Source organism: Anabrus simplex, chromosome 13 (genome assembly GCF_040414725.1).
Source record: "Anabrus simplex isolate iqAnaSimp1 chromosome 13, ASM4041472v1, whole genome shotgun sequence".
Taxonomy (NCBI): domain Eukaryota; kingdom Metazoa; phylum Arthropoda; class Insecta; order Orthoptera; family Tettigoniidae; genus Anabrus; species Anabrus simplex.
Window position 1 is genome coordinate 101,256,716 of NC_090277.1, and position 25,202 is coordinate 101,281,917.

Consider the following 25,202-nt stretch of genomic DNA (forward strand, 5'->3'; position numbering starts at 1 on the left):
GGCACTTCCCTCAGGGCACTGTATAGTCACTGGCTTTCAGGCAGGAATCAAAACTGCTCCTTCTTAACACAAATTTGGTATTTTAATATTATCATATACGATTACTGGGAGCCTCCGTGGCTCAGGTGGCAGCGCGCCGGCCTCTCACCGCTGGATACCGTGGTTCAAATCCTGGTCTCTCCATGTGAGATTTGTGCTGGACAAAGCGGGGGTGGGACAGGTTTTTCTCCACGTACTCCGGTTTTCCCTGTCATCTTTCATTCCAGCAACACTCTCCATTAACATTTCATCTGTCAGTCATTTATCATTGGCCCAGAGGAGTGCGACAGGCTTCAGCAGTTGGCTCATTTCCTATCCTCGCCGCTAGATGGGGCTTCATTCATTCCATTCATGACCCGGTCGAATGACTGGAAACAGGCTGTGGATTTTCATTTTCATATACGATTACCGTATTTTATCGAGACCAGAACAGATGTTGCACCTTACATACATAAGGCCATGTGAATTTTTGGAATTGCCCTTTTTTCTTTTTTTGCAAGTTGCTTTATGTCGCACCGACACAGATAGGTCTTATTGCGACCATGGGACAGGAAAGGGCTAGGAGTGAGAAGGAAGCGTCTGTGGCCTTAATTAAGGTACAGCCCCCAGCATTTGCTTGGTGTGAAAATGGGAAACCACGAAAAACCATCTTCAGGGCTGCTGACAGTGGGGTTCGAACCCACTATCTCCCGAATACTGGATACTGGTGACACTTAAGCGAATGCGATACTGGTGACACTTAAGCGAATGCAGCTATAGAGCTCAATTTGGGATTGCCTGTTACTGTTTTGGTCCTAATATAAGTTTGGTGATTTTACATTTTTGTGACACATACAGCTCAAACCTATCTAAAATAGGTAACATTCAATTTCAATTTTCACAGCCTCTACAGGACCTTCTTAGCTAAGCTATCCATGAATACAAATTCCTTGTAAACCTAAATATTTATCAATATTTGTTAAGGATGTTTTTGGGCATTACAAGTTTGGCCATTTTTTTTTTCACACAAGAGTACTGTTTCCCTCATATCATACACAATTTTGGACCAATTTGAATATTTTTTGATTTTGTATACTCCCAAATAATTTACGAACAAAATGAAATAAGCCCTCTAAAACATATAATTTTTAAGTAATATTTTTAAAACAATACTTCCGGTTGTTCATTTTTATGGAATTATTTTTTGAGAAATATTTTTTTTTTAAATGATCTGTCCATGATATTACAAAATTAATACACTTTCTAGAACACTAAAAATTGATGTAAAGTACAAACCTTCATGCTCATATTTTGAAAACTGTTCATGTTACAAAGTAAACAGTTTCGAAAAATGCAAGTTGCGGTAAATGAGCATTAAACTTTCAAGTGAAGTGAATGAACTCTAGAACATCACTGATGCATATATGAATCCCTCTTGTGAGTTTCTCTGGGATGCTTCTTCCATCCTTAGTCTTCTCTTTACTTTCCTTGCCTCCTTTGTTGATTGTTCAGCTCTCTTAAGGCTGTAAGTGACTCGTTGAACATTCAGTCTACTCTGCATACCATCATTGAAGGTCATAACAGTATCATTTACTGCTATACCTACCACTTTATGCCCTTCAAAGTTTTGGTGGGTTTTTTTTTTTTTTTTTTTTTTTTTTTTTTCAAGGAATTCTGTTTTAAACAATCTTTAACAACCTGCATTATAATAAGTTTAAAAAAAGTATAAAATGGTTCAACCTTTCAATACTATTAAAAAGTCTAAAGAATTCTGTAGGTTGCTGTTAGTGAAGCACTAAAATCTTTAGGGAGCACTGAGCGTTGAAATATAGTCAATCACAAAACACATGCACAGGTAAAAATATAAAGTTTAGATGATACTGTCAGATGCAGTTTATGAAGCACTGTAACACAATGTTATGAAAAATGTCTAAAATCAAATACGTATTTATCAGTTGCAGTTTATAAGGCACTGTATAATTTTAAGGATCAGCACTGCGTGTCAGTCATGAAGAAGTCATGGATCAAGAATGTTAGTAAGACATAAGCGTTAGAGAGGGTATGGGAAGAAGTCCAGAATCAAATACATATCCAAATGTAGTACGGAGCAAATTCTTGATGGGTTCAATTGCAGTTTATGAGGCACTGAATAAGTTTAGGGACTAGTACTGCCCTTCAATAGATCCAAAAATTACGAAGAAGTCGCCGATCTAATACGCACATATACTACGGAGCAAGTTCCTGAAAAGTAAGTCAGCACTGTACTTCTAAAGGTCTCTTAAGTTAGATGTGTTAGAGAGCACTGTGTGTGAAGAGGTTCAGAATCAAATACGTAGCATGGAGTAAATTCTTGAAGAGTTCAGCTGCAGTCCATGAGGCACTGTATAATTTTAGGAATTACCACTGCTTGCCGATAGATCCAAAAAATTATGAAGAAAGTCGCAGATCAAATATATAAATGTATTACGGAGCAAGTTCTTGAAGAGTAGATCGGCTTCCAAAAGTTTTGTAAGTTAGATCAATTAAATTATTAAAACATATGTCATAGAGAAAAAACAATTGTGAAGAGAAAAAAATACTAAAAAGCGCAATATTGGAACAGTTGAGGAGCATAATGACATAGAGTGAGATATCTTGAAGGTAAGAGTTGAGATCGAACTTAGAATAGTGGAAGGTATAAATTTGAAAGTTAGAGTGGTCAAAATCATTAGAGATGTTAGAAAATGTCATTCAAATGGGAGAGGGGAGAAAGGAATGTAATGAGGAAAGAAATAGTTGAAGCAGAAAAATAATGAATAAAATAAAGAGAGGAGTAGGGAAATAAATGAGGAGATGAAGTAGTTTAAGGTGGATCAGGAGGGTGGGTTATAGGAAGTGGGAAATGTTGGTAGGAACTTTCTTTTAAATTATTAGTGAACTCACTTCAATACGGAACAATATGAAATTCTTATCTCTTAACCTCCGTTGTAGAAAGTGGTATGTTATTTTTGTGTTTGTAAGCCTGAACTTGCCGTTGCACTATGGCATTTTGATAAGAGCACCAAGAATTAGGTCCCTCTAGGCAAAAATAATGGTATGGCTTCCCGTCATTCAGAATTTTCCCTTTCCAATCCTGCTTTAATTTTCTGAGGTGAGTGCCCATTCTCTTCTGTACATGACCAACACATTCCAGTTTTGTGATAACCACATCAGGTCCATAGGGCTGATGGTCAGATACAGACTTCATTTTGTGCTACCATCAGCAATATAATTTACATAGCGCAGATTATGTTTAGCCACAGAGCGACTGAAAATGTCCTTCAACTCAGCAGTGCCCTTACCGTTGCTACCACACTCTTTCTCATGTCCCTCCGTCCACTCAGAATATTCTTATAGGAAGATTTCCTCTTTCCCAAGTTTCACTTGTGAACACAACTTGCTAGACAATAGTTTTATGTTATAAAAACAGAAGTCACAGTGCATACAAATAAACAGCTGACCTTTCGTAAGCATGGATACGAACAATAATAAAAGGAAGTAGATGGTGCTACCGGTGGCATGAAGTGATCAAGACATAAGACAATCAGTTCCTTCGGCAACAAGGCATGAGCGTGTTCCGATCTACGTGACAGCAGAATGGGGCGTGTTGCCTGCAGGGATTTAAATTACATTTTAGTCCATAAATAAATAGCTTTTATTTGCTACAGTATAGTTTGCTTAAAATGTGTATAGCCTAAATACATCATTAAAAAGCAAATGCTACCTCCAAAATCGTGAAAGATGAATACAGGTCATACAAGATAAAAATTCACATTTAAAATACAAGTAGTAGAGACAACACAGAGAACTTTAATTCGAGGGGTAAGGGTTAACAATCATATTCAGTTGATTTAACTCTTTCCACAGAATGACAGTCCTGGCATCTGATCAGCTGCCCCTGACCATCTGCTACACGTCAGATGCGGATGCGATATACAACGAGTTGGTGGGCTCCACGTATCTGGGTGTTCCTTGCGGCAAGTCTGAACGATTGGCTCAGTGGCCCGGCCTCAGCCCTATTAGTCAGGTGCTACGTGTCCAGGGCTGCGACTGGCGAGAGACTGCAGCAGACGTGGTTCTCTCGTCGGCAGGTGAGTCTTTTTTTTTTTTTTTTCACTTACGCTAACCCCTAGCAAATAGAGAATCGGAAATTACAGGGTTTGTATTGCTAAAGGAACCACATGGTTAGGGGCGCGCAGCTGTGAGCTTGTATCCAAGAGATAGTGGGTTCGAACCCCACTGTTGGCAGCCCTGAAGATGGTTTTCCATGGTTTCTTATTTTCACACCAGGCAAGTACTGGAGTTGTACCTTAATTAAGGCCACAGCCGCTTCCTTCCCACTCTTAGGCCTTTCCTATCTCATTGTTGCCATAAGACCTTTCTGTGTTGGTGTGACGTAAAGAAATTTTTTTTTTTAAAGTGCTAAAGGAATTACCTCCAGCTGGTCTACTTCATTTCATGTGTGATACAGCCGGCAGCAGTGATCCTTTTTATTGGTCAGATAAAGGTAAAGTGGGGATTGCTTATATTACTTCTTTATAATAGTAACATACACACATACATCTTCTGTAATAATAATTTTTTGTTTTTACGTCTCACTAACTACATTTTAAACTGTTTTTGGAGATGCCGAGGTGCCGGAATTTTGTCCCGCAGAAGTTCTTTTACGTGTCAGCAAATCTACCAACACGAGGCTGATGTATCTGAGCACCTTCAAATACCACCAAACTGAGCCAGGATCAAACCTGCCAGGTTGGGGTCAGAAGGTCAGTGCCTCAGTCATCTGAGCCACTCAGCCCAGCACATAAAAAAAAAAAAAAGGATATCGCGAATCTCATGTTATATGTGGAAATTGAGGGAGTTAGTAACAGCAGACTGTTTGAGAATGGCATATTTCAGACTCTTCCAGTCCCATATTTCATATGGGCTGCTATTCTGGGGACATTTATCTTATGTCTATAATGTATTGCTAACACAGAAGAAGCTTCTTTGTGTAATGTGTAAAGCTGGTTCTTTTGAGCACTGGCGTCCCCTTTTTACCAGGCTTACAATATTAACAATTCTCATTATTGTATGTTAAAAACCATCTAAATGACCTCACCATCAGGGAAAACATCCTCCAACACAATACTCGTAATAAGAGTAATATTGATGTCCCAAGACAAAGATTTGTGAAAACAGGTAACTCTCATAAAGTAAATAGTATAATATTTTTTAATAAATTGCCATTCTCAGCGCAGAATGTATCAATAATTTTAAAAGATAACTGTATGACTGGATGTTGGTAAATCCATTTTATAATGTAACAGAATTCTTGGAAATGAAAATTCTTAACATTGACTTTAAATAACTGTATATAGATGATAATAGAAATGATACTGTAATTTGAATGATAAAACCTATTTCATGTAAATGATCAATGGCGAATAAATATTCTCATTTCCTTATGCAGATTGATTGCACAAATGCATTGATATGCATATTGACGTGATTTGGACAATAACAAAGAAGGATGAGGGTCGAATACAGGCAGCCGAAATGAAGTTCTTGAGGAGTATGATACAGAAGAGTAGAAGAGACAAAATAAGGAATGAGAAAATACGGGGAGAAATTGGAGTGGAAGAAAGGAATGATAGAATAGAGAAGAGCCGACTAAGATGGTTTGGGCGCATAAAGCGAATGAGCGATGAAAGAATGCCAAAAAAGGTGATGAAAATGCAAATACAAGGAAGGGGAAGCTGTGGACGACCACAGTTGAGATGGAAGCACACAATCCAACGCAGTATTACAGGAAGAAACCTGGACTGGGACACAGTGTTGGAGGAAGAGTGGTAGACAGACAGAAGAAAGTGGAGAGGAACCATATTTGCCCCCACCTGGCTACAGCTGGATAAAGGGAAATGATGATGATGAAGAATTTCATTATGATCCGTATTGACAAACATTCACAACTATAAGAATTGAAGGAAGGTCCACTTATTCAATACAAATTAATATATGATGTAGTATTGAATATAAATATAAACTACATCCTGTATTAATTTATATTGATCAAATGGACCTCCCTTCAATTCTTATAGTTGTGATATTGACATGATGTGATGCGTATTTGTTTTGTTTTTTTCATCAAATTTCACTAACACTCTACTTTCACCATTGGAGCCTGCATAGCCTTCTACAGGATCTCTCTTATAAACCCAGAGCGAGCACAGTGTTTGTACTCTCCGTTACAGCAGCTGCCTCAGCCTAACTTACGTCGCGTGAGCATGTATACAATCTTATACGAAATCTTACCTGGAAGTGCCATCCTTCATAACGAGGGACTTCATACATATCATTAGGATTTTTTGCTAACCAATAGCAAACGTTATGACTGTTCAAACGACCATCAAGATGAAACCAGGCCTCATCCGAAAGAACAGAAGCTGTGGGTCGAATAAACGATCATTCAATGATGCGAGATACCACTCACAATATCTCACTCTTGTGGCTGGATCAGCAGGTTTTAGACAATGAGCCCGTGTAAACCTGTACAGTTTGATGTGTAACACCTTTTCAGCTCTGTGTGCAGAAGAAACCGAAACCCCTATTTGTTGTGCTAATTTTGTGAGTGATTTATTCGGTGGCCCTTCAAGATTTGCTCCAGTGTCATCTAGCTTTTCCTCTGTTAAAACTGTTAGTGTGTGCACATGTTTTTTTATTGAGGACTGAGCCAGTAGTTTCAAATTTATTTACAATTACGTGAATCTGTGCTCATGAAGGTGGCTTTTCCCCAGGAAATTGCTGAAGAAATGCATCGCATTCTCATCGAGCCGACTCGTCCTTAAAATAACTTTTATATACGAAAATATGGTGTTGCATTGATAACTGTCTCACCATGTTAACGGCTGAGATGCTTGGTCGAACACGTGCACGCTCCTTGCAAGGTCAAGAACTTGTGCGCACTTCCCGTCCTGCAGCTTAGGTCTCCAAGAGTAGAAACGCCGCTGGACGGTCTAGGTTTATAACGGAGACCCTGTAGTGTCCTATCTTGTTTTCAACAGGTTTCTCCTTTCTTTCTTTTTTTTTTTCTTCTCATTATCTGTCCCTTTGTCCCAACATATCATTGACAGGGAAGAGAGGAAAAGATCAAGATCAGTACAGGTGGTAAATGACTAGAAACTCTGGGCAGATACAAAAGGAGAAAGGGAACCCAACAGGTCAATGTAAGTAATGCTTATCTGACTTTCTTGTTATCCTGCTCATCCCACATGAAGTGTTAAGATCTGTCCAGTTAGCCCCTTAATGAGTGTTGAAGCCTGCCCTCATGATAAACCTGGGAAGTACAAATGAGGGCTGACGAGAAGAGAATCGAAATTTACAAGCTCGTAAGAAATCCTTCAGACAAAATTCTGGCACCTTAGTGTCTCTAAAAACCATTGGTTAGTGGGACTTAAAAAAATCATTATTAGTTGCAAATTAAGCCCATTTAATGCTATGCAACATTGTTAAAGGCGTTTATTTGCCTTCCCTTATGCTCTTATTACCTTCTTGCGTTTGCTGCACTCTTCTCTACTCCTTGGTCCAAGTTCCTTTTTTTTTTTTTCTCCTTAGTTTGTCCCCCTGATCAAGTTGCCATTTGTTAATTTTGGATCTGAAGATCTCCACATTTTGGACGTCTCCGTCTGTGATTATATCAGTCCATTTTACAGTCTGTTTTCGTTTTCCTCATAGAATCTTAAGTAGATAAGTTTCATGTTCCGTATTGATGATAGACAACTTTGGTAGGGGTTAGATCCACAAATTTGTTTAATAAATCACTGTTATATATATTGTGATATACTCTAGGAGCTGGTAAATATGTCATGCAAACATAACGTTCCTACAGTACGGAACCGTAAGGTTCATTTCCCTGTACATGTTAGCAGAGGAAAATGAACTCAACGAAATTTGTTCTCATAGACTGCATATCAATATGTGGCTGGGAGGCGTGACCAGTCCTAAGGGAAATAATGGATAGGAAGAGCATTGTCGCAGTCGCGGTTTTGGCATAGGAGCAACGATATGTAAATAATACAGTGATTTAATTAACAAATTTGTATTGAGTAGGTGGATCTAACTCCATACCACAGATTCCTCAAAGAAGTCAGTTATTTGTTTTGTGACTGTCTGGGTTCATTCTTTTGATGTATCCGTAAAATTTTAATCTGAGTTTGGTAATGAAACTGTGAATATGTGAACTGCGAACTGTTTTTTTCCTGTTCTTTTTCATCACCACACGCTGTCCTGCATTCCGCCGGACGTGAGTGGAGATGGCTTCTACAAGCAAGTGCGGATTATCGAGCGTTGAAATAGAGGATGTTTTAGAACAGTTGAGTGGTTCTGACGAAAGGTTGTTAAATTCGGATGGTGAATTGAGTGATGTGGGTGACATCGCTGTACGCGTAGCCCTCGGTTCGGAATCAGATACGAGTGATAGTGCACAAAAAGGTAATGTGCATGTCACGGCTAATACATTTCCATGGGAAAACGTGTCTAATTATGTGAGTCAAATAGAACAGTTTATAGGGAATCCAGGACCTCAGTGAAGCAGTTGGGGAATGTGGTGGTGTGAAGGTTTTCGAGATGTTTTTTACGGACAAGTTAGTGGAACTAATAGTTCGTGAAACAAATGTATATGCTGAGCAAAGAATCCTATCTAGAAGCTTATTACCACTTTGTTCCGAAAAGCGGAATTGGAAACCAGTCACGAAGAACGAGATATACGTTGTGATTGCTCTTTATATTCTAATGGATATAATACAAAAGCCTAAGCTACGAAGCTATTTTTCTAAAAACTCTGTTCTGTCTACGCCAATTTTTGGATAGATTTCAATGGAGAGATTTGAATCAATTAGTAATTTTGTGCATTTCAACAACAATGAGATAGTTGATACATATCAGGGACCATCCAAACTTTTCAAAATTTATCCGATTATGTCCTACCTAAAAATTTAATTCCAGTATTGTTGAAATCTGTAAAATAGTACCAAAGTTGTGTTGCTTTGAATAAAACCTTGCGCGAATCTGAGAAAGTTAAAACACCGCGCTCGGAACTCCTCCCGCAGCACAGAGACGACCGGGCATTTAAATTCACCACGCTGAGGGGTGAAATATAATACCTCAAATATTGACGTAATAGGCCCATAACTTTCGAAGTACGTACACGAAGTACACACATGCTGTAGTTTTAGCTCCATAAAAATAACCAATGATATGAATTGTTTTCCAATTAAATGTTCAACATGAAACCACAATGGACAACGTGCCAATGGGAGATTTAAATGAGGAACGGTGAATGTGTTAATCGAGAGATGGATAATTGAGGTTCTACTGAACTTAACAGAATTTCAGTTTATTTTAAAGTACAAGATGTTTTATATGTAATGCGTCTACAACGCCAATGTTGACAACATCTCATGTTGACTTTTGTTCACAGGTTGGGTGGCCATCACTCCCGGCCCGGAGATTACCTGCGAGTTCCAAGCCTGGACACCTCACGGCCGTGGAGTTTATCTCCGCCAGCCTCCACTCCTCAGATACTCTGTGAACTTGCGTGGACAGAGAGTGCGCAAGTCTCCTGCTTATAGACAAGGACAGGCAGTGTACGTCAAGAACTATCCCGTTTGATAATGAACTACCCAAATATTGTACATACCATTTTTCCAGAGTGTTATCTCTGTATTATTTTGTTGAAATAAACAAACCTACAATTTCATTGTCACTGGCTTCTCACACTGGTGGCTCCTGATCTCATCATGACCGAGCTCGATAGCTGCAGTCGCTTAAATGCGGCCAGTATCCAGTATTCGGGAGATAGTAGGTTCGAACCCCACTGTCGGCAGCCCTGAAAATGGTTTTCCATGGTTTCCCATTTTCACACCAGGCAAATGCTGGGGCTGTACCTTAATTAAGGCCACGGCCGCTTCCTTCCCACTCCTAGCCCTTTCCTATCCCATTGTCGCCGTAAGACATATCTGTGTCGGTGCGACGTAAAACAACTAGCAAAAAAAAAAAAAAATCTCATCATGTGGAATTGAAAACAATAAGAGTTACATTCTTATAGTTAATTTTCCACATAAATTTGGAGATCTTGCAATTATGATCATATAAACAATCTATATAGCTACTCAATTGTATTTAACCCAATACTGTGATGATGATGATGATGTTTGTTGTTTAAAGGGCCTAACACCTAGGGCCCCTAATTGTACAAGGTGAAACGAAATTAAATTAAAACTTCAAAATTTATCTATTGACTAGAATCTAAAACAAATGATGATGAAAAAATGATAGTGAAACAAAAACGATCAGTGGATCCAATTCACAATGTGTAAATTACTGGGACATTGCTTATTATTTATACGGGTGCAGAATCCAGGTCACCAGCCCCTTGTAATGGTACAAATCACTGGTAAAGCAGAACCAAGGTGTTCCTCCTGTAGTGGTATTAATCACAGGTAATGTAGACCCATGGTATGTCACAATGGCACCACTCATAGGTAACACAAACCCATAGTGTTTTGCACATAAGGGGTACTACTCACAAGCAACGCAGACCCATGGTGTTCCTCACTTAGTGGAATTAATCACAGGCCACGTATACTTGTGGTACTGCTCACATAGTGATCGTAGACACACAGTGTATGACACATTATGGTAACACCGACAGGTAACAAATCCTTTGATGTTCTTCACATAATGGAACTACTCTCAGGTAACGCAGACCCATGGTTTTCTTCACATAGTAGTACTAATCACAGGCAACGTAGACGTGTGGAGTTTATCAGAAAGTGGTACTACTCATAAGTTGCACAGACCCATTCTGAACACAGGAGAACCGACACATTTCGGCACAGCGTTATGGCACGTGGACATTAGAGTCAAATTTCTGAAATTTAAATAAAAAACTCTTATGTATTGAATAGGTGGAATTTTATTATCTAGTGTTATTATTTGACTTTAAGTACATTTCAATACGGACTATAACATGAGATTTGTAACATGGGCATTAGTCCGCGCAGCAGAATGCCCGCCTCGGTGGAATACACATGATAGTACTAACCACAGCTAATGCCCAGACCTGTGGTGTTCCTCACATGGTGGTACTAATCACAAGAAAAGTCGACCAATGGGTTTTTTCACGTAATGCTACTAATCATAAGTAGTCTCATGGTTCCAAATTCATCATCCCTTTTAGTCGCCTCTTACGATGGGCATAACTCAATAGCATACTTATATGCGTACCTTGCACTCTTTTTCTGAAAATGTGACTGTAAAAATCAGGGTCTGAGGTAAATGCAGGAAGTTTGTGAACTGAACCACCACCACCACCACCTCTTCCTCCTCCCATTTCCAGTCTTCTGAGTCGGGTTGTGTTGGCTTAACCACACTAGGGTTACAGAAATTGGAATTCAGAAACCTTACTGCAGTTGACTTTGCAGAATATCACAATAGTCATCTCCAGGTTCTTAGATGTAAAGGATCGTCAGTTTTCAGACAGCACGTTGCGAAACATCGAGAAACTTCTCTCCACACCAACGGACGTTAAGGGTTCATACTTGAATCAAGTGACATCTTCCTCTTCAGAAACACACATCAAATTTTTCTCCTTTCAATATTTCACTTATCTTGCACATAATTTGACACCCCCTGGTTTTTTCAAGCACTAGTTTCTTTATTTCATTTCCTCTCTTTTGAGATAGAGTCCCCAATGTATAAAGTTATATTCCGTGCCAAGCGATCACATCTGGCAGCCTGCAAGCACGACAGCTGAGAGCGAAGTGGAGTTGTGATGTCACGACCTAAGGAACACGGTCAAGGCCAGATTACATCAGTCGATGGAAAGTTCTATACGTTCTATCGTCAATATCTTTTGATTGGATTGCCGTACGGGAAAATGAACGATGTCATCGTGTAGCCCAATTTTTTGTGATCATTATCCCCTAATTTGGAAGAAATATGTCAAATATTAAAGGAGATATTGAATAAGACAAAATAGCTTCAGTTCTCCGAGATCCAGTATAAAAAGGCAGGCATTTCGCTTGTTAAACCAGTCTACTTTGTGCCACAATCGAGGCCGGTCAGTCAGCTGTTAGACATTCTTCGCCGCCATAATGCGAGTCTCCAGTTCGACCTCAACGAAAGTTCAAGTCCACGTTATGGAGCTCTGACTCTGCAACGCTTCGATCGGACTTAGAATATTTTAGCATCGTGTTGGGTGTGACAATAGAAGTTCCACTACAAGACGTGTACATTTCGGGTGATCAATTATTTATGTGAACAGTGTGGTTCGAACTTATATTTTTTTCTCATGAGTACGATTCTACTTTACCAAGCACTTGAGCATAATTTGATGTTTGAATTTCATTGTACATTTTCTTGACAAAGTGATTGAACATAACCCCGTACTTTCTAAAAGTGATAAAACTTTTCATACATTTAAGAAGTGTTAGAACTTTTCTGATAGTGGAACGTCAAACTGTACATAATGTAGTATTTGAATTTACCAAGGTGATAAGAGTATTTCTTTGAACTGTATGTTTACTTTACCAAGTTAATGGCATAATTAATTGAGTTTAACAGTGCAAACAAACTTAGATTTTTCCCAAGTGATCAGAGTCTTGCTAGAATTTAGTCTCAAATCTGTGAGTAAATGAACTGGTGTAATTAACGTGTGTAAGACATTTATTAATTATTAGGATAGGACTTGTGTCAAACTAAGGACAGTTCTAGAACAAGCAGTGTTTTCTTTTCAACATTATTTAATTGTGAATGAAACTAAATTCACAGAATAAGAATCTTTAGTTACAGTTTATTTCAAGGGTCAATTCATAATTGAACTGTGAGAACTTGAAAGTGATAACAAGTGAAATACTTTATTTTCTGCATTATTATTCAGCCAACATTATTCATATTTTGACTGTGATAAAATGACCTGTTTATTTTCTTTCTTAAGTGGCTGATACATCACAGATTCAATCTCAACTAACATTACGAGTTCAATTTTTTTATTTTTATTATTGACTGTGTTAACTTCGACTTCAGTGGCATTATATCATTATCGTCAAGTTCGATCAGACTTTAGGGACAGTCCATCGTAACCTGTGATTTTTTTGAAATCATCAATAATGTGTGTGTGTGTGTATGTGCAGTCTTCAACCCTAAGGCTGGTTGGATCCTCAACAGCTCTGCCATCAGCTGTCATAGATGGCCTAGGCATCAATGAAGAGGCGTACTAGGGAAATGAGGAGCGAGGTAGTTTCCCGTTGCTTTCCTCACCAAGCCAGAAGTTGCTATTACATATCAGTTCTGCCAAGCCCACCGAAATGCATGCACCAACTGACCCTATGAGCAACATTTTCACACCATTCATAGCAGGGACTGGCTGCACAAGAAATCGCATTACTAGCATCGCTCATACCCCAGTCACTCTCATATTGTTAAAGCCAAGGATAAGACAGAGACAGATCAATGAAAGTAACAAAATTGCTCTAGCCCATACCAGAAGACACAGTGCGCTGTAAACACTAGGTCCTGCCAGCAAAGGCATATCGTCAATAATAATAATAACTTTGTTTGTGCAGAGATTGAATACCTTACGAGTTCGTTCGAACACTAGTGCAGTTGCAAGTGATAAAAATCATTGTTATCCGAGGTTTTAACTAAGACAAACCACTCTGCATTTTTCTGAAATGTCAATGCTACATTCTTCGTCCAACCTTTAAAACAACAAGACGCACTTGACTAGATTTTTTTGATATCCTTGCTCCCCAAGCTGCTCTTGTGTAAATATGTATATAAATTATAAAATTCTCAACTGTTCAATTGGACAATGTAAATACTGTATAGTTACCAACCATTGACATTAATTTTTGGTTACAAACATTGACGCCGAGCACTACACCCTTTCTCCCCTGATTGTTATAATGTAAATATTTTTAAAACCTTATTCTCAACTGTTCAATTGGACAATGTAAATACTGTATTGTCCCCGTTAAAATTGGCGATATTATGAATATTTTCAACAAGTGGAAAGTAAAAGTTTTATTGTCTGCTTGGAACTGCAGCATATCATTTGGGGAGTAGTGGCGAGCTAAGAACGAGTTTTTTTCATCGTTCAGAGGGGTGATACACTGGCAGGACTGTGCCAAGGTCAGAGCAAGCCACGTGACTACCGCACGCGCGCAACTCAGTCTGTTTCTGGAATAGTCTGCGCCAATTAAATGAGACCATCAGCCAATTACCGTTCTCGTTGAAGATCACACCTCCCAGGCTGATAATATAAAAAGGCCTTGTTTCGAGTAAATCGCTCTCTGAATATCCTGCTCTTACCCTGAATATTCTTCGCTGTGCTGCTGTGTGGGATACCACGTTATCGGACCACGTGGAGAAGTAATTTTAGTTCAAGTCGACGCCGTTCTGCTAGAATTTAGAGAAACCATTAGTGTATTCCTATGGAATAAAAACGCTTTAAACACCAAGTTAAGTGTGACTGTGTAGACGAGCTAACTATATTCGACGTGCGCTTGTGGAATATACTTAATTTTGTCATCTCAGTTACAGCTTGTGACCGGCGTTCTACCGGTCGTCTTGGAAGTTGAACACCTCAAGATGGATAATTCCGCAACCACCGACTACACAATTTCATCGAGGGACACCTGCTACGGAGCCTCCATGGAGCTGTAAAAATGTGAGGCGTATCTGGTAATTGGAAGGAGCCTGACCGGAGGAGAATGCTGAAATAATTGACTGTCGACGGGAATCGAACTCCATCAAAACTTGAGTACCCTTTAATTTTAATTTATCTGTCTTACCTTTTGTACAACTAGAGGTCTTTCTTCTTTAAGTCGTAGATCTATTAGTTTGTTGTAGTTAGAAATATTTCATTTTTCCACTTCTTAAGGTGTCGTGGTAGACTAGGTACGTGTGAATGAAATTTTGGGATCTATTAGAGTAGACATGTAGGTTGTCTTTGAATGATTTCCCATGCTTAGGAGTTTTATACTTAATAATCACTGACCACGCGATAAATCTACTTTCCTTGTAATGTTGGAAGTTACTGGACTGAAATTTACGTGTACATTTTGAGTGAATAGGGTCGAACCTAGTGTCTTTCAAGATCACTTGTTGTATTTACGATGAAGTCATCTAATTTTACGATATTTCACGAGGATCAGTAGATGTAATAATCACTTAAATAATAATAATATCGACTAAAGATCGGGTAAAACAGAATTAAACGCTCGTGAGCCATAAAATTACTGTAGAGTCCTTATATGTGAGATTGAATGTGCTCTGTTCATGAAGGGTCTGGAATATGACCAATCCTGAGGGATATTTGTTGTATAATTGAGCAATTGATGATTTAATGGTGATATTTGACTTATTCTTGTGTATTGGGAACGCAAGATAGATTATAATTATTGGAGCACGTGTTGCGAGTGTATTTCACGAGTAGGGAATAAAAATAAGACGATTGAGGCTCACGCTCGCGATAGTTTCAACCTGTAGCCCAAACGATGGTAGTGCTTATGGATTTTACTAGAATCTTCCATTAAAATTTCATGAGTTGGATGAACTTACGTTGATATGTGAAATGTGTTTCTACCAAGTGATACCCATGACTTCGATCACTAGCCACTATAAATGAAGGATAATTTCAGTACACAGATTATTTCTGCTAGATATTACGCGACCTGACCAACTCTAAAAATCATGAATAAACTTGCCAAAACAGGATTCGATGTAAATAATGTACATAAAAGACGTGTTTCCTAGTGTGAATGTGTGTGTGTATGCAGGTATGTATATTTCTCTTGTATCATGTTGGTCCCATTTAATTTGATCTGGTCGTGCACCTGCTGCGACGCAGATTACACTCATCGTTGTGTGTTGCCTTAAGAAGTAATTTTCATGCCCTTAAGGGAAAGTTTGGTTAACTTAAGTCGAGGAAGACTAGAAAAGGGATTTATTTTCTTCATTATCGAGATTTAAAAGGAAAGATCATCTCGTTATTTTATGAAGGCACTCGATTTGTAAATACAATTTATTTAACTAGCTCACACGTTGGTAATGTCAATTTCTGACTCATTTAAAGTTGAACTTTGAAATATTTTAAGATTAATTTGAATAGAAATGAAATACAAAGATCAGAAGTGTAGTTCGTTAGCCGCATGATTACTTGGAGTTATGGTGAAACCAAGTCATTAATAATTAATTGAACATAATTATTCTGAAATGCTGATGACGATCATTAGGTAAATGATGCAGTGGAAATTTAATGAGAACACGATCGTGTGACAATGAAACATAGGTTAATTGAGAAATTAATAATAATAATAATAATAATCAGAATAATAATTAATTAATTTTGAAAATTTTGAAATCAATTTTCATTTTCTACTAAAGTTCATGTTGGTGTCATTGACTAATGTCAAATGCTGTAAATGATAAATTCAGTTGAGTACATCTTAAAACCACGTGTTGAGACTACTTTGAGTTGGTAAAGCTTTGAACACATTTATTGAAAAACACTCGTTAGCAAGACAGCTGTTTATGATTTTATGAACTTCTACGTTAACTTATTTAATTCTTTCAATCAAATATTTTGATTCGGAAAGGCAAGAGGCCTAATTTTTCTTTGGTTTTCATTACAGCACAGTAAGGCTGGAGATTAAGAGCACGTGTTACCATAAATGAAGAAATGCAATATTATGGAAGTTCGATTTTACAAAACATATCAGCAAGATTATTTCATTTGTTGTTTGCTTATGTGAATAAATGTCAGAGTGTTGTTTTAACATTTCTTTTTATCCTGCTTGGTCATCAATCCTTAACATCCCTTAAATGCCTCTAGAAAGTGATAGCCAACGATCGAACGGTCCACCTTGGGATCTCTCGCTCGATGGCTGGGCTTAGCTCGGGAAAAATGGGGGCAGTATAGTTACCAACAATTGACATTAATTTTTGGTTACAAACAATGACACCGAGCACTACACCCTTTCTCCCTTGATTGTTATAATGTAAATATTTTTAAAACTTTATATTTTCCTATTGATTGCGTCAACTGTTCTCCAGAGCACCACTGCCGAACTCTACTATTTTAATTTTACGCATTGGTGCTGACTTCTTATTCTATAAACCTATATGTTCAACCATCACTATGTACAACTGTTTCTCATACTTAATTTTTGTAATGTGTATTTATAATTATTAATTTGTGCATGTCAACTACTAACCAGGTACCTGATTTTTGCCTTGAGGAGATAATTTGACTGATGATGCCCTCAATGAAGGGCGAAACATGTCTCAAGTGGAATCAATAATAAATTCCTAAATTGTATAATTTATATGTATTGAATAGGTGACAAAACAAACCTTTTAGCATCCTACACTAGTGCAGTGTCGATTCCATTTCTACAAGTGCTCCTAAATCATTGAGATCTTCTAGAAATTCAAGATATTCCAGACATTCTCTGAAGATGGTGCAGCTGTAAATGAATATTGCGAACCTGCAGTATACCAGTTCCAGCCCAACCCAAGGAGAGACACTTACTGTAACCATTGCAATGAGGTAATGTCGAATTTTGACCTTTACTTTATGAATAAACTCTTCAACAAACTTAGAAAAAGTCCATTATACTTATTTCTTGCTACCCTCTCTTCTGTAACGATTCAGATCGAGACCGGACACACCCTGTGTCAAGTCTCATGCGTTGCTGGATGATTCGAATTGAGAATGGGCAGTACAAATGTGAAGTTGCAAAAAAAGTGCTGATAAGACCTTTAAATAAAGGCTAAAAAAGGACCAATAAGACAGGAAACGCCGATGGCTCCTACATTCAGATATGCAGATCGCCCATGGGCATCAAATAAGAAGGCCTGCACCAGGTGAGCCAAACATGTCCTTGGACACTCCTGGCACTGGGAATCATACAATAAGGACGTAATACGCATGAATGGTTTTTACTATGTCACAACTGTGTGGTCAATAACTTTTAGAATTCTAGCTGAAGATGGCCATAATAGGGGCTGAAACATGTACTAGTTTTAACACAGCTATTTAATGTGAAGAGCCTCAATCAAGTATTAAATAGGTAGACCCTTATAATAAATTATTTCTAATAATTTTGTATAAATATTGTTTTGAATCAAGGTGGTGTAAAGCTACTGCAGTGAGCTCGCAGTTGTGATCAACGGTATTTTGCAAGAAGGAAGTCAGCTCCCAGACGAAACTATCTTTACATCGGACTGTTTTCAAACGGGAGCGAAAGCTGGGTGGACTCAAGATATCTTATTCACAAGTTAGAAGTAACAGACATGAAAGTAGTGAGAATGATTGCTGGTACAAACAGGTGGGAACAATGACAGGAGGGTACTCAGAATGAGGAGATAAAGGCTAATTTAGGAATGAACTTGATGGATGAAGTTGTACGCATAAACTGGCTTTGGTGGTGGTGTCATGTGAGGCGAAACGAGCAGGATAGGTTACCTAGGAGAATAATGGACTCTGTTATGGAGGGTAAGAGAAGTAGAGGTAGACGAAGATGACAATGGTTGGACTCAGTTTCTAACAATTTAAAGATAAGAGATATGGATCTAAATGAGGCCACAGCACTAGTTGCAAATAGAGGATTGTGGCGATGTTTTGTAAATTCACAGAGGCTTGCAGACTGAACGCTGAAAGGCAAAACAGTCTATAATGATAATGTATGTATGTATTGTTTTTTTACAATTTGCTTTACGTCGCACTGACACAGATAGGTCTTACGGCGACGATGGCATAGGAAAGTGCTAGGAGTAGGAAGGAAGCAGCTATGGCCTCAATTAAGGTACAACCCATCATTTGCCTAGTGTGACAATGGGAAACCACATAAAACCATCTTCAGGGCTGCCGACAGTGGGGTTCGAATCCACTATCTCCCGAATGCAAGGTGACAGCTCCATGGCTAACTCGTTTGGTATACAAATATTGCTAATGTCAATACAGCACCAAAAATGAAATTTATAAGTTGTAATGCAGATAATTAAGCAGAACTTCCTATATTTCTGCAGTCTGAAGGGTGTAAATGAGGGCAGGACTCTAAATACTGAAATAACAGACACTTATGAAAACAAGAACCAATTTCTTTATTTTACTCTCCTGTTATTCAAACAGCTCTAAATTAAATAATGCAGGTTAGATTATGATGATGATGATGATGATGATGATGATTTTTGTTTAAAGGGGCCTAATATCTAGGTAATCAGACCCTTTCAGGTTAGAAATGATTATGCAACAAGCTGAGCATATCGTACACATTAATGAAAACTAGTGTTATTAAGCTGCAGGATTAGACACTCTCCCAGCAAACAAGACAGACTTATGTTCATTTTCTATTATGAAGTACGCAAAGGGACGATTGGCTTTAAACACTGAAGGCAGCATCTTGTCAACAAACATAACTCCTGCAAGAGAAAAAATGAAATCAATTAGTATATTTCATAAAGAATGATTTACATACAATGAACAGTATTACCAAGAATTGAATATGCCGTATCTACAAAATCAAAACGTTCCAAGATTTTCTTTTAAATTTGTAGTTAAAGTGATTGTAGAAGTATCAATTAGGTACTATTTTAGGGATTTATCTTATAAAGTATGGGGTTGGAAAGTATCCCAGTGGCCATTCCAGCCTGCAAGAGTTCATGAATGGTCAATGGAGTAATAATTTCCCCACCTTAATTACAATAATACAAGTCCAGCGGCGTTTCTATTCTCCAAGACCTAAGCAGCTGTATGGGAGGTGCGTGCAAATTTCTTGACCTCGCAAGGAGCATGCACATATTCGTCCTAGCATCAGAAGCCAGTCTGAATCTCAGCTGTTAACATGATGAGACAGTAATCATTGCAACATCGCATTTTCGTATGTAAAAGTTATTTTAAGTACAAGTCGGCTCGACGGGTACACGATGCATTTGTTCAGCAATTTGCTGGCGAAGTGCCACCTTCACGAGCACAGATTCACATAATTGTAAATAAATTTGAAATTACTGGCTCAGTCCTCAATAAAAAACATGCGCGCACGCAAGAAGTTTTAACAGAGAAAAGGCTAGATGACATTGGTGCGAATCTTTAATGGATACTGCACAAATCACTCAGAAAATTAGCACAAAAAGTAAGGGTTTTGTTTTTTTCTACACACAGTGCTACAAAGCTGTTGCACATCAAATCGTACATATTTACACGGGCACATTGTTTAAAACCTGTTAATCCAGCCACAAGAGTGAGATATTGTGAGTGGTATCTTTCATGATCGTTTATTCGACCCACAGCTTATGTTCTTTTTGGATGAGGCCTAGTTTTATCTTAATGTTTGTGTGGACATCCATCAGAGAATGAAGACTATGTATGGAGCAGCATGTCTGTCTAAAACCACCGTTGTGGAATGGTGCACCAAGTTCCGTGCAGGTCGCGTGTCAACACAAGACACTGGTCGATCTGGGAGGCCAGCCTCATCCGTTAACCCATATGCATCCATCCGCCCTTTGCTCTGACATTGCTAGGAATCCGCCAACTTTCTAGTATGCAACCTGGGTGTTGCAAGCTTTCGGTTAAAACAGTATAGTGGGTCATCGACTGCGCGTATTATCACGGGACCTGTTGTATATTATTGAGAAATTCCACACTATTGCTCATGACACCAAAAACAGAACTTTACAGAAATATAACACATAAAAAATCCCTTTGAAATCTTAAAATTTTCATTACCTTATCTCACCTCGGAAGTTCTTTAGTGTGTGTTATGGCCTTAATTATACGGCATGAACCTAACATTTGCCGATTTGAAATAAGGAAATAATAGGAAACTAATACGACATGAGCCTAACATTTTCCTGATTTTGAAATAAGGAATTAATGGGAAACAAATCACGAGTAAGTGAATGAAGAGATTCGAACCTATATCCCAAATACGAACTTACAGCCGTATGTCTCTCTCGGTGTATTATTATTATTATTATTATTATTATTATTATTATTATTATTATTATTATTATTATTATTATTATTATTATTATTATTAAGTCTGAGGATCAGTGGTAAAGTGTTCACATCCAGGTACCAAGATCATAGGCTCAAATCCGGCAGTCGCAATCGGATCTTGAGGGGCGGGAGAAAGTTCATTCGGCATTCCATGTCGTACGATATTATTACGCGAAAGATCTCTGGTGATATATTTCATTTTCATTCATGCACAGGATCACTAATAACTTCTTCCTCACTAATACTGCTGAAATCAGAGTGTAAAACATCAAATATGCTTTGAATTTCGCTACTACTGAGCATTTCGCACAAGCAAGCAACTTCCTTCTCAGTCAGCCATCTTGTCAACAACAGAATACAGATTTCTCGATCGATATTTTAATCAATTCTCTTTGCCAAAGTTGCATACCAGAGCACTCTTGGGACACTTTGAGACACCAAGAACAGATTTCAATTAGAAATGTTTCCGGAAAATGCCAACAGATGTCACAAATGTCTCCAATATGCGACCTTGCATCCCGGCGTACCAGTCCGCTTACGGATGCATAGGGGTTAAAGAAAACAACAAGCGGGTGGTGGATGAGGCCTATAGTCCTGATCTCTCCCCATGTGATTACTATGCCTCTGGTCCCCTCAAAAACCCTTGAAGGGTAAATGCTTCCTGTTTGACGAGGATGTGAAGCAGGTGGTTACAGGCTTCTTCATGCGCAGGACAGTTTTACCACACAGGTATTTTCAAACTGGTAAGTCAGTGGGATGTGTGCCTCAGTGCTCACAGGACTGTACGGCCGTCGAACGGAAACTTTTTGATCGCGCCTTACAAGTAAACTTTTTCCGTGCATGTTTTGACTGTTCCACAAAAAATACGTATGACAGAGTCTCTAGTTACAGTGGGATTTCATGATGATAAACTTACAAATGTGTGCTCAAAGCTTGTGGAATCAATGCAAAATCATTTAAAGCAAGTTATAATACAGAAAAGAGGGCATGTAAGCAATTAGTAAAGAATAAAGGTACGGATTAGGTGAATAAGTGCAAACATATATAAAATGTGTGTGTGTTATTGTCGTGTTCCAATGAAGTTGCACAGAACTGTAGCTGTAGAAGCGACATAGTGAGAGGGGCAACAGCAAATGAAGAGATACCTGATGCTGCACTAGCTATCGTTCCCCTCTCATTCACTTCGATCTCCGCTTTGTGGATCAGCTTCGACACATAGATATCCTGGGAACTGATCCGCCGGAAGTTGGCCCGGTCGGAAAAGGCATCTGCAATTCCCATCTGCAACAGTGACATGCAATTGTACATAATAAAGGCTCATATTAAGTGCTAGTTCAGGGACGTCATAGCATATTTGGTAAGAATTCAATAGTTCTGAGCATAAACCAAACATTTACTTGGAACATACATCCTAACAGATCTCACATATTGTTTTTCCTGAAAATTCGAGCTAAAATGTATATGCGGGAAGTTAAATCAAATTTGATTTGAATTAAAATAATTTTTTAAAGTAATAAGGCCTCATAATTGAGCTTAATAGAGTACATTTCATTACGTTCCATAACAAGTTCCTGAATATTAACAAAAGTATTTAAGTTTGTAGGATTCTATGCATAGCCAAATATGTTCCCTACTGTTTCCACTTCCTCTTCATGAATCAGGCCATCCAGTCACGGCTCACCTTCAATTCCCTACGGTTAAAACCCTGATTTGACGCTATTTCACATGTTTTAAATTGTAGCATTTCATGTAAAACAACACCACGGAAAACATTTCACATACCGAAACAGCTCATATATTCCCTCCCAGTCAGAAATACCCAATAAGCAGCAATTACTAGCAGTGGGCAGTCATACACCAAATCACAACCACAGTTAAGAAAAGTTGTACTCCACAAATGTTTGACTGGTGCAAACAGCTTCAACAACCCGCATTACCACAACTTTGAAATGTAACAACAAACCAGTTCTTGAGATTTAATTTTAATTATAGTGGATCTTATTTTAGTTATCAGTAATAAGACACTATTTTACAATTAGAATTAAGCATTAGTGAATTTCACAAGTGTTGGAATTATGCAAACAGCTTTAACATACCGATTTGATGATGATGATGATGATGATGATGCTTGTTGTTTAAAGGGGCCTAACATCTAGGTCATCGGCCCCTAATGGTACGAAATGTAATGACAATTTAAAAGTCCAAATGTAAAAGACCAAAATCATCTACTGACCAGCATTCAAAACATGATGATGAAGAATGAATGGATGAATATGAATTTAAAATGATCAGTAGATCCGACCCGCAATGCCCCACCTTCCCAGAAACTATCTTAAAACAATAGTATTACTGACCAAGGAACTGCTTCCAAAGCAGAATCCTGAATCGATGATGCTTGTTGTCTATAGGCGTCCAAAATCCAGGTCATCGGCCCCTCATAATCGTACTTATCGCTAGTAAAGTAGAACCATGGTATTTGTCATGTTGCGGTACTAATCAAAAGTAGCATAGACTCACGGTGTTCCACACATTGTGGTACTACTCACAAGTATTGTACGTCACACAGGTAATGCAGACCTATGGTGTTTCTCACAATAATGGTGCCATTCATAAGCAACACAGACCCACAGTGTCGCTCATATAGTGGTACTAATCACATGCAATGCCCAGACCCATGGTGTTTCTCACATAATGGTACAAATCAAAGCCCATGGTATTCCACATATAGTGGTATTAATCATAGGTACTGTAAAGCCACAGTGAACCACTCTCTGCTGCTACAAATCACGAACCTGTTATGTACCTAACACAGTGGTACCACTCGCAAGTAAAGGCAACCCATGGTGTTCTTTGCGTGATGGTACTAATCACAGGTAGTTTTGTCCGACTCCGTAGTGTAACGGTTAGTGTTATAAGCTGCCGTCCTCGGGGGCCCAGGTTCAACTCCACCTTTCAGTACTATTAAAATAAGAAATGTAAGTTTACATTCCTATTTAATTAAAATTGGTACCGGTTTCGACCAGTATTCATCAGCCAATTACAAATAAGTGTAAAACAATGCATAGAAAAATAAAATGCGAAGTTTAAATAATTCTGTTTGGTTTCTGCTAGTGAAGCACTAAAATCTTTAAGGAGTAGTGTGCGTTGAAATATAGCCAAAAAACACAAATAAGATGCACAGGTAAAAATGAAGTTTAGATGATGCTGTCAGATGCAGTTTATGGAGCACTATAACACATAAGGGAGCATTGTGCGTTGAGATTTCAAAGTTATGTAGAAGTCTAAAGTCAAATATGTATTTTTAGTTGGAGTTTTAAGTATCAGTAATGCGTGTCTATGAAGAAGTTGTAGATCAAATGAATCTTTTTTTTTTTTGAAACAGCACATGTCAATAAAGCTTAGTTTGGAGATATCCACCTAAAACGTACAGTGACAGTGAGAAGTGCTGTTTCTCCAACAAACTATTATTACCTGGCAGAGCTACCAGATGAAGCAATGCAGTGACGTGTGTAGTTTCAGCAGAAAACGATAGATCTATACTTAAAGACTGTATTACTTTCCTTAACTCAATTGTGACAAAATTTGACATGTGTCGTTTAAAAAAAAAACGATTCAAATAAGTTATTAACACATATATGTTAGAGAGCACTGTGTGTGAAGAAGAATCAAATACGCACTTAAATGTAGTACGGAGTAAGTACTTGAAGAGTTCACTTGCAGTTTATGAGGCACTGTATAATTTTAGAAATTAGCACTGCGTGTTGATAGATTAAAAAATTATGTAAAAGTCGTAGATCAAGTATGTACTTGAAGTACGGAGCAAGTTCTTAAAGAGTAGATTGGCACTGTGCTTCCAAAAGTTACGTAAGTTACATTAATGAAGGCAAATAGTAACTTGATGACGAAATCTTAAAGCATCTGTTTTCTTGAAACATTGCATCAACTTTTTGCACCAAGTCTTCAGTATTGACAGACGGTCACCCACTACGCTTCTCGTCGTGGACATCAGTACGGCCTTCTTTAAATGCTCCAACCCATTTTCTTACCATTCCTTTCCTCACAATGCATTCTCCATACACTTCACTAATCTGCCGATGAATTTCAATTTCAACAGCTTTCATGC

At 38.2% G+C, this 25,202-nt stretch overlaps 2 protein-coding genes across 4 annotated transcripts in view; one reads left to right on the plus strand and one right to left on the minus strand.

Moving 5' to 3' along the window:
* Window positions 1–9,772, plus strand: part of LOC136885073 (nitric oxide-associated protein 1) — a 38,220-nt gene extending 28,448 nt beyond the window's left edge. For both annotated transcript variants that reach the window (XM_067157488.2, XM_067157487.2), the window contains exons 8-9: window positions 3,904–4,127; window positions 9,494–9,772. In XM_067157488.2, the coding sequence (XP_067013589.2) occupies window positions 3,904–4,127; window positions 9,494–9,684 (415 nt within the window). In that variant the 3' untranslated portion in view covers window positions 9,685–9,772. The remainder of the gene's footprint in view (window positions 1–3,903; window positions 4,128–9,493) is intronic.
* A 9,471-nt stretch (window positions 9,773–19,243) lies between these two features.
* The window catches only part of LOC136884674 (serine protease inhibitor 77Ba), a 41,057-nt gene continuing 35,098 nt past the window's right edge, over window positions 19,244–25,202 (minus strand). For both annotated transcript variants that reach the window (XM_067156938.2, XM_067156937.2), the window contains 2 exons: window positions 22,225–22,360; window positions 19,244–19,503 (listed from right to left, as the gene is read on the minus strand). In XM_067156938.2, coding sequence (XP_067013039.1) covers window positions 19,376–19,503; window positions 22,225–22,360 — 264 coding nt within the window. In that variant the 3' untranslated portion in view covers window positions 19,244–19,375. The remainder of the gene's footprint in view (window positions 19,504–22,224; window positions 22,361–25,202) is intronic.